At 29.9% G+C, this 10,499-nt stretch overlaps 1 protein-coding gene across 1 annotated transcript; it reads left to right on the forward strand.

The window, feature by feature from the left end:
• On the forward strand, positions 2,558–3,600 carry LOC109347189 (extensin-3-like). The gene is made up of 2 exons (XM_019586903.1): positions 2,558–3,057; positions 3,404–3,600. Exon 1 carries the CDS (start codon positions 2,582–2,584, stop codon positions 3,050–3,052), a length of 471 nt encoding a protein of 156 aa, XP_019442448.1. The 5' UTR covers positions 2,558–2,581; the 3' UTR covers positions 3,053–3,057; positions 3,404–3,600.

Consider the following 10,499-nt stretch of genomic DNA (forward strand, 5'->3'; position numbering starts at 1 on the left):
TTCATTAGCTTAGAGATCTTGATAGAAAGAATAGGTTCTTGGCTGGGGCTACACCGCAAGAAAGGTTTTCTTGGGCGGTAGGAAGGGAGTCAAGCCAATGGATAAGGTTCTTTAGTTTCAAGAAAGAGTATAAGTATTGTAATTGGAAGAATTGTTTGTAAAACGTTATTTCAATTATTGTGAAGAAAAATCTCCCAGATCTGCCGGGATGCCTAGATGTAGTTTGTAAGTGGACCCGCAAACGAACCAGGATAAAAATCATGTGGCACGCTTTTCTTTCCCTCTCTCTCTTTATTGCTTTGATCGATTACTTTGTATAGTTGTTTTAATTGTAAAAATCTGTTTCTATATTATACTGTTGTAACTCTGATATATCTTTTAGCTCTGTATATTTGCTTCGATCTTAGTTGCTTGTCGTGCAAGAAACTTAATCTATTTGTGTAATCTGAGCTATTTTAATCGATTAAATTTCTTGCATTAATCGATTATTCTTTCTCTGTTAATCGATTAATCTGGGTTATTTCAGCATTATTTGTTGTTTGCGAAAATCAGATACTCTGACCGCTACACTTATTCAACCCCCTTTTAGATGTATTTTAGCCACTCATACCTAACAAATTAAACTATCTTCTACCATGAACTATGATTCTGTATGCATAATATGGTGCATTTCTCCATCTTATTTCTTTAATTTGTCATTTCCATTTCTATTTTAAGAATTATTATTATAATAAATATATTTATTGAATTTCAATAAATACTAATATAATAATAATTTTTTTTAATTTTACTGCTAATATTAATATAAATGAACTAATATATATTATGAATAAATGACTATTATTAATTTATTTAATTATTATTGAACGTATAATTATCACGCCAATGTGAAGGAAAGATCATTAGTATTCACTTATTTTTCTCAACTTATTATTTGAACAATCTTAATATATGACTTGAAGTATTTAAAAAAAATAAAATATGTCCAACAAATCATACTATTTTCTACCAAGAACTATTATTCCATATGCACAATAAGGTGTATTTTTCATCTTTTTTTTCTTTAATTGGTAATTTCCATTTCTATTAATAATTATCATTATAATAATAAATATAATTAGTAAATTTCAATAAATAATAATATGATAATAATTATTTTTAAATATTTTTCTAATGTTAAAACAAATAATTTAATATATATTATGAATAAATGAGTATTATTAAATTATTTAATAATGATTGAATGTATAATTATCACGTCAAACGTGGCTGAAATATCAGTAGTATCCACTTGTTTTCATCAACTCATTCTTTGTACAATCTTACTATATCACTTCAATTATTTAAAACAAATTGAATATGTCCAACTAATCAAACTATTTTCTTACTAAGAACTATTATTCCATATGCACAATAAGGTGCATTTTTCACCATATTTCTTTAATTGGTAATTTCCCTTTCTATTAATAATTATTATTAGAATAATAAAATATAATTATTAAATTTCAATAAATAATAATATAATAATAATAATTTTTAATTATATTTCTAATGTTAATATAAATAAATAAATATATATTAAGAACAAATGAGTATTGTTAAATTTATTTAATAATTATTGATATTAAAATTATTTACTAAAATATAATTTATCCTGCCCGATAAATTTTAATAAACTTCAATTTAATTAATACGATAATTATCTTAAAATAAATTATAATAAAGATATTGTCAAGGTCATGATTTGACTTCTTTTCCTTAGGTTATCTTTCGAATAGTCCTAATACAGTACTTCTATTCATTACCATTAAAATCTTAAATAAATTAAAAAGGAAATAGTATATAAAATCTTTTCATATAATAAATAATTAATAATATTTAAAAAAATACTATTCTTAAAATAATCACATCAAGAATGAAGGAACAGTCATTACTATTCACTTGTTTCCACAACCCATTCTATGAATAGTTTTGATATATCGTTTTTATTATTTAAAAAAAATAAAGTACACATAAGTTATAAAACATTTTTCTACCAAGAACTATTTAAGTTTGGATTTCTTATTGCACAAAATTGAGACATTTTTACCAAGAATTACATACAATATTGTAAACATTTTGACGAACATGAATCTTATATTACCACTCTCATATGTCATTATATTTATTACTAATAAGAAACAACCACCTCATTATATACTTCTATAAGTATTTCTTAATTTATTTTATTACGGGGTGGTTTTTTTATTGATAGCAATCAAAGCATATTATACTAGTTATATAAGATTTATGATCCATTTCGACCTAACAACTTTATTCACTACTATGTTTTCATCTAAACCCATGTTCCAAAATAACTTTGAGTCATATTATTGCCAAAGTGAAATACAATAATGCATAAATGAAAGACAATTTTATATGAAATCTTGAGTGTTTCTAGGAAGGTGAATCTCAAGTAAAAACCAAAGTTACCAAGGTGATTAGTATTTGTTAAACGGTAAATTAAAAAACTATAAAATAGGAAGCATTTGTTTTACAATCAACATAATCAAAACCCACTTTGAAGTGAAGTAGGAGGAAAATGGGTTCTCTACTTTTCTCAACTTTTGTTTCTCTTGCATTGGCTGTAATACTCTTCAGTTTGCCATCTGAAGCAGACACTACCATTAGTCATTTCAGACCCCATCCGATCCACCACTCTCCACCACCATCTCCAGAACACAAGCACAAGCACCACGCACCACCACCATCGTCTCCTGAGCACAAGCACAAACACCACTCTCCACCACCACCATCTCCAGATCATAAGCACCATTCTCCACCACCGCCATCCCCAGAACGTAAGCACAGGCACCACCATCATCCTCGCCACAAGCACCATTCAGCCCCAACACCACACCACAAGAATCCTCATCACTCTCCTCCACCATCCCACCACAAGAAGCCTCATCACTCTCCTCTACCACCACACCACAAGACCCCTCATCATGCTCCTCCGCCATCCCACCACAAGACCCCTCATCATGCTCCTCCACCATCTCACCACAACTAGAAATGGTATTTAACGATCTCCATACACATATTTTGTACATATTGTTTCATATATTTATAATCATTCACTATTATTTTTAATGAATCAACATGTATTCAGCTATAATATATAATCTTAATATTAAATTTTCAATCCTAAAAATATTTTGTATTGTCATATAATTATTATACTAACTATATATGAAGCTTAAACTCTTATCTTAATTTGAAACGAAAGTCCAAGTTATCAAACACCCTTTCGATATTAAATACTTAAACTAGTCTATATTCATATAAAATCTTTGTAATATTATATTTTATCAAGGATTAATTATGGAGTGATATACTAATACGCATATGTTTAATTATGCAGGGTCTAAGGAAAACGCGTGAAGTAAATGCTATTACCGAATAGTATTTTATGCAAAGTTCATTGCTTGATTATTGTTTACAAGAACAAAATATGTGTTTTCAATTATTTAGTGTTGTAAAGGGCATAGACACACTGCCCTATTATGTATATGTAGTTGTTTACATGCATTGTACTTTTTAATGTGTGGCAGACAACGCAATATATATAATAATAAATATATAATCTTTTATATTTTGGAACAAAATAAGTCCCTCTTTATTTTGTGATGTTGAGTGAGTATCTCTTTTTCAGTATTTAACTAATTGAAGGGTAAACATTGTTTTAATCCATCAATAAATATAAAAATATCATTTTCAATTTATATAAACTTGAATGTAAAGGTCGTGTAATAGTAATATTAGTGTGTTAAATTATGTTATTGTCGATTGTGGGTACATAGAGTTTTCCAAAATTGCAGACAAATGACAGGAAAATAAAGTCAATATGACCATAATATCAATCGTGATAATGTTGTAGAAATTCCAAAACCATGATATTACAACCATGATTATAATTACAAGGTACAACTTCAAACATTTTTGGGGTCATTTAAGTTGATCTAAAAAGCCACATTGTCAAAGTTAATGTGAATATTTACCATTTCTCTTTTGATAAAATACAAATATAATTCCAACCATTAACTTAAACATAATACATATGACTCTAAAGGCGAAACTACTAAGACCTCAATGGGGAATATGTCCCCTCAAATTATATGTAATATCTTTTATAAAATTGTCACTAGTTTATAAAACATATCTATAATTAAGGAACGAAATGGAGAAACTTCCAAAATTTATAATTTCAGCTTGAGTTATGCTTTTTAAAAATATTTAATTTATCGCTTCTTGATGTAACATGTTTCAATCCAATAGAATCATTTTGTATATTTAGTAAGGATAAGACATTCCATGTTGTCCAATCTTACCATTTACTTAAAGTTAGAGTTAGTTTTAAAACTAGAAGTTAGAGATGCTAATATTGAAAGAACTTTCCCGAACATGAATATCACCAATAATCATATACGAAATTGTGTAAGATATTAATGATGAAATAAACAGTTGATTAATGATGTATAGAGTGATATTTTTCATAGTATTTAAAATGAGAATAATATTGGATGTATCCATAACATGAACAACTCACATGAACAATTATGAAACTCTATGTCGAATTTTATTATATATTTTTAAACTTTCATTATTGTAGTACAATGTCACTAATGTGTAATTTATTATAGACTTTACATGTTGTAAGGGTTGTGTGTCTCTTATACTCACATTTGTACTTATCAAATTTGTTATGAAATTTTTATTATATTTTTAAGGATTTTGCAAATGTGTGTCCTGTGGCAGTTAAGGATACAACAGTGAATAAATTGTTATGGGAAAACTGAAAATATTAAATTTTAGTTATTAAACAAATATTTTCTACTGTAAATTTAGATGTTATGTATTCTTAACATGTATCATAGGACATAAACTACAAAAAGATGAATTTGAATGTCATAAATTTATGTGTTATCATTAAGCCCGAAATTGTTTTAACCCACCATTGTATGTAGGAGATGTTTTGCCATTATATTGTCGTAATAACAGAATCCGTCTGATCAACTATTTGATTCATGTCAACCATTATAACCAAATATTAGCCAAGAAGATAAGCCAATCCGCAACTCTCTTCACAAAATTAAAATCACAAAATTAAAATCATAGAGGGTCAGTAGAAGATGTGCTAGCCTAGACTTTTTCACAACTTCTAGGATTAATTTTAATAGTTTCACCTCATGATCAAGAATTCAAAAGTTTTAAGTGAAAGTCAAGGTTTCATGTTGGCTTGTCATTAGGGATGGAACCAAAAATTATATGTCTTGGGGGTGCACTTGCACTCACACTCATCCATGTAGCTTCATCTCTACATATCACTCAAGTTTCATTCTAGCCTAAATTTAAAACTAATATCATAGGGCTAATAGTGATTAAGATGTTGAAACCAAAAAGAAACCCACTTGATCATATTCTTCAACCAATTATTAAAATGGCATCTACATCAAGCAAAACCGAAAGAAATGCAATGGTCATTGATGCATAAAAAAATATGCAATATTGTTGAAAGATTGTTTTCGATGCTTGCTTTATTTTGAGGCAGCAAGTTTCTGATTATTTTATTTAATGACACATCGATTCTTTGTTCGCCATCTCGACTTTTTTGGAATAAATTCCAACGTCGGTATAATGGTTTCAAGAATGTTCATTTAAATCAAAAACTTGGCTTTATTGAATTATTAACAATTTTATACCATCTTGGCTTTTTTGGAATAAATTCCAACACCGGTATAATGGTATGAATTTAGAAAATTAATACAAGTGATAATGACTGATATTTAATTAGTTAGTGACTTTATTTATTTACTCCCCTTTCGGGTTCCTTTTAACCATACCATAAAGGTCAGTCTCATTTTATTAAATTAACCATACCATTTCTTATGAAAGGTTGGTATCAAAGAATAATAAAATGACAAAAANAAAAAATAAAGTTAGAAGTTAACCATACCACTTCTTTTGAAGGGTTGGTATAAAGAATAAATAAAGCAATAAATAGTTAGTTGCAGAAATTAAATGACAGAAAATAAATGTTAGTTGCAAAAATGTAAATGACTGAAAGTAAAATTAGTAGTTAGATCACTCATTATAACTATGTATTTTTCTTTCTCACTACTATACAACTTATGAATTAAATTGCACTTTACTATTTTACATTTACATCTCTTTCAAGATTCAATTGTAGTATAGTATAGAGTTATGTCAAACCACAAGGAATTGTCTAATAGAATATTATTATAAACATATTATATTACTAATAAAGTTTAAACATATTTTTGAATTGGTTTTGTTTATGAAATATTAACATGTAAACATAATCATAAAACAACTATTATAAACAAATTCTTGAGGAGAAAGTTGATTGGAAATACGGAATTATTTCTCTACTTGATTTTTTTAAAACATTACAAGTGTCCTAGAGTGATAAGAAATATGGAAACATTACAAGTTTTCTAGAGTGATAAGAAACATTAAAAGTGTACTTGATTGGAAATATGGAATTATTTCTCTATTTTCGGTTAATTCTACACATCATTTCTAAATCCTTCATCTAGTGTCCTAGAGTGATAAGATGATTTTCAAACCTTATGAAATACACTAAATAATAGTTAAGTGCCACTGGAGTATGTTGCCACACCCTACTTCAGGCTCCATTAACTTTATTTAGCCTTGAACATAAATTGCCTAAAATAGATGCTTGATGTGGCACGTGAACTAAAGTGTAGGTTATAATTTTTAGTTCTCTTGTCAACACTTTAAGAAGAAGCATTTTGGATCTTTAAATCAAGTTTTAGGTGATCAAGCTAAAACCACATTAAGAACTTCATAAAGAATCAAAACTTAACCAAAAAGTAATAACTTGAATGCATTGATTTCAAAAGTTAAATTAAACAGAAGAAATTACACCATAATCCAAGTCAATTTGTAGGAGCTTGTACCATCTATCCAAGGATGAGATGCTCTTTAGACCCAAATGAGATTACAAATTTATGTTTTTGCATCTCATATGCCACCTTCTTTCTCCTCTTGAATTAAGAAAGAAAACTAAAAACTACACTTACCTAAACTACTTTGGAGTGGAAATTCTCCAAGAAAATTACAAGAAGAAGATGTGGAAGAATAGAAGATTTGGTTTGAGAGAGAAGTGGAATGTGAATTAGAATGAGAATGAATGTATTTTGCCTTTAAGGTGCCCTCCTATTTATAAGAGTTTCTTCCCTCCGCCAAGCTGCTCTCTTCGACTGATAAGCTGCTGACCAAACCCTTCAGCACAGGTTTGGTCATGGCCAAGCAGCTTAGTCACCTGCTTGAGGCTGACTCACCCAAGCTAGTTGTGAGCTATTGGCCAAACTATTATGAGTTACCTCTGAAAAGTCTATGGAGGCTACTTGAAGTGAGGTCATGCATGATGTCAAGGTTGCTTGGTGGCTAAGTCAACTTGACCAAGTTGCTGGGTGCACACCGCTAGGTGCTTATATGGCACCGCTTAGCTACCTGCTTGGGCAGCTTTGACCGTACCAATGGTGATGTGACCTGGTGTTTGCTGACTTGGTCAGGTGTGTGGTTCCAAGCTGAGCGGTCCATGTGCTCCACTAAGCTGTCTACTTGAGCAGGTTGGCTTGTTCCAGGCTTGTGGTATGACCGTGCCATGCTTGTGTTCTGACCGTGCCAAGTTGGGCTTGATCATGCCAGACAGTGTCCACGTCAGTAGGGCGCGGACTTGGTCCAAGCTAAGCTGCTTAGTGAGCAGCTTCAAGTTGACCCCATATTATCCACACAGGCCAAGTCTTGTTGAGTCATGCTTAAGCACATAGCTTTCCACGTCAAGCTTAAGCATGTCATTTAATGATCATTTTCGGCCTATTTTGAGCACTTTGTTTGTGTTTGATTAATTCTTGTATTTTCCACCAAAATCCTACAAAATTTATTACAAAAGAAATACACAAAGCATATATACAAGATTGTGATATTTTATCAATTTAAGTTGATTTTCTCAATTTATCCAAGGATAAGTGCCATGAAAAGTGTATGAAAAATATGTATTTTTGGCACTTATCTAATATGCCAGAGTTGTAGTTCAATAGCGTGCATGTTAGGTATATAACAACGCTTTTGAGTGTTGTCTATATGAGTGTAGTAGAATGTTGGCATGCTTTAACAACACATATACATGCCATGTTGTATGTCATATATACAACATCGCTTTCTCCAATGACCGCTATTATACATTAGCGTTGTTGTATTAATCATATACAACAGCGTTGCCTAAAAGAACGTTGTTGTATATGATTAATACAATAGTGTTTGTCATAGAGCATGCGTTGTTGATCACCTGCATATGCAATCATTAACAACGCATATATTCTAAACAACACAAACACACATTAATATAATACGAGGAACATTTGATGAGCAATATTGTAGAAAAAAAGCAAAAGTTCAAGATTATCATAAATTAAACAAATATATATGTTGCCAAAATATAATGTTTAGGGCTCAAAATAGAAATAAAAATTAACAATGTTCATAAAATTTGCAGAACCATCCAAAATACAAAAAAAAAGAAATTAACATAAATAATTGTTCATTCTTCAAAGTGTCCCTCAGTCGAGGAAATCATTTAGTGCATAATAGAATGAAGATATTCCACACAGTTCAGATCATCGTCATTTGTAGCCGTTAAGAATTTTTGAAAAATAAATAAATTTAAGATATAAAAATTAAACATTCAAATCTAGTAAGAAATTAAACATAGAGATTAAAGATTGCACATAGTATGACAAAGAAAACGTTATTTTTTAGGAATATCACCTACTGACTGTCCATTCTCAATTAGCTAAATGCCATACAAAGAAAACGTAGCAATTTACATAATCTTCTTTTAATGTGTGGAGAGAACATGAAGAAGACAAACTAACATATTCACTCTTAAATTCATAACATTTGATGGTGACCAAGCGGTAAATGGAACACGACTTGTTACTATTAATTCTGGAAATGGAAAAGCATTCAACAATAATACAAGATGAATAATAAAACAACAAAAATGAATCACCTCCGCAAAAACAATTCAATCTTTGGTATATTCGAATCATCGATATAAAGTTTAGAACCATGAAATGTATTTTGTATGAGCACAAGATAACCTCCTGCCACAATTTGTGGGCCAGGGAATTCGTTTTAAAAAGACTTATTCATTAAAGAAATTGAAGAAAAAATATTTAGACACATACCTTTCGCTTCCGTTATCTTTGCTAGGGTCAAAACCACAAAAATACGACCAAATTTGTGATTTTCTATGTACGTAATAAATTATGTTGCAAAGTGTCCCCTAAGAGTGCACTTTCAGTTGTTACCCCTGCAAGATTTTAGGAATAATCAGAGCAGGCCAAAAAAATTTGAATGGAAAGATTTTGTTGTGCAATAGCTAACCTCAAATCCTTAATGGTGAAAACCACTTTCTTATAGGTAGAGTCTATTTGGGTCATCTCAATGTCAATAAACTACCCAATGACTTCTAGTAAGACAAATAAATTTTATTACGTGTAGATATCTGGTTATAAAGTAGATATCTGGTTATAAATTGAATGAATGTATATAAAAATTACATATGAGAAATTTTGTAAGCACAATTGTGATCAAGATATCTCAAATGCAGTAAAATGATAAATGTTGTTTGGAATATTACAAAGCTTTATGTGTATCAATATTGTTCGTTTTTGAAATATTAGCTTTTAAGGATGGTCACAACACCGATATTGTCCATCATTGAGAACAACATCAAAGTTTTCAGCAATATAACTAAAACCCTCTTTAAGTTGAAATTGCCATCATGAAATATGAAATTCCTTTACAACAATCTCAATTTTATCCCTCTGTTATGTAAACATATTATGATCCAAAAAAGGAATAAATAATGAATTAAAAAAGGAACCCTAAAAATTTAAGCACATTCCGATCAATGAAAATCATCACAAGTGAAGAAACTATGGATATTTCAACCCGCCAAAGACTTACACTTCTTATTTCAGCTTCCAAGTATCCTTAGAGGCATTTATATCATTGATGAAATTCACTCTCTGTGTCATGACTAATTATAAAAGGAGACAATGAAGACATATTAGAGAAATACAAATGCAAATCATTGAATATAACAAACATAAAGAAACGGTTGAACCCATTACCGTGCTTGAGAAGAAAACAACAAATATCTTACACGACTTGGCAGAACCATAACATATATATATTCAAATGGAAAAAGAATGGCTATCGCAATCCTTGACAGATGTGCAACCCGCATCACGGAGCAACCAAACAAAGAATATGCATAGACGTGTATTTGTGTAATGGTAGCAAAAGAACTCTGAGTAACGAAGACACACATAAATGAGAGAATGTCATTTAGGTCAAGTACTCCACTATTAATTTTTCTAATATTTAAACGTCATATCCAA

Source organism: Lupinus angustifolius, chromosome LG05 (genome assembly GCF_001865875.1).
Source record: "Lupinus angustifolius cultivar Tanjil chromosome LG05, LupAngTanjil_v1.0, whole genome shotgun sequence".
In the NCBI taxonomy this organism is placed as follows: Eukaryota; Viridiplantae; Streptophyta; class Magnoliopsida; order Fabales; family Fabaceae; genus Lupinus; species Lupinus angustifolius.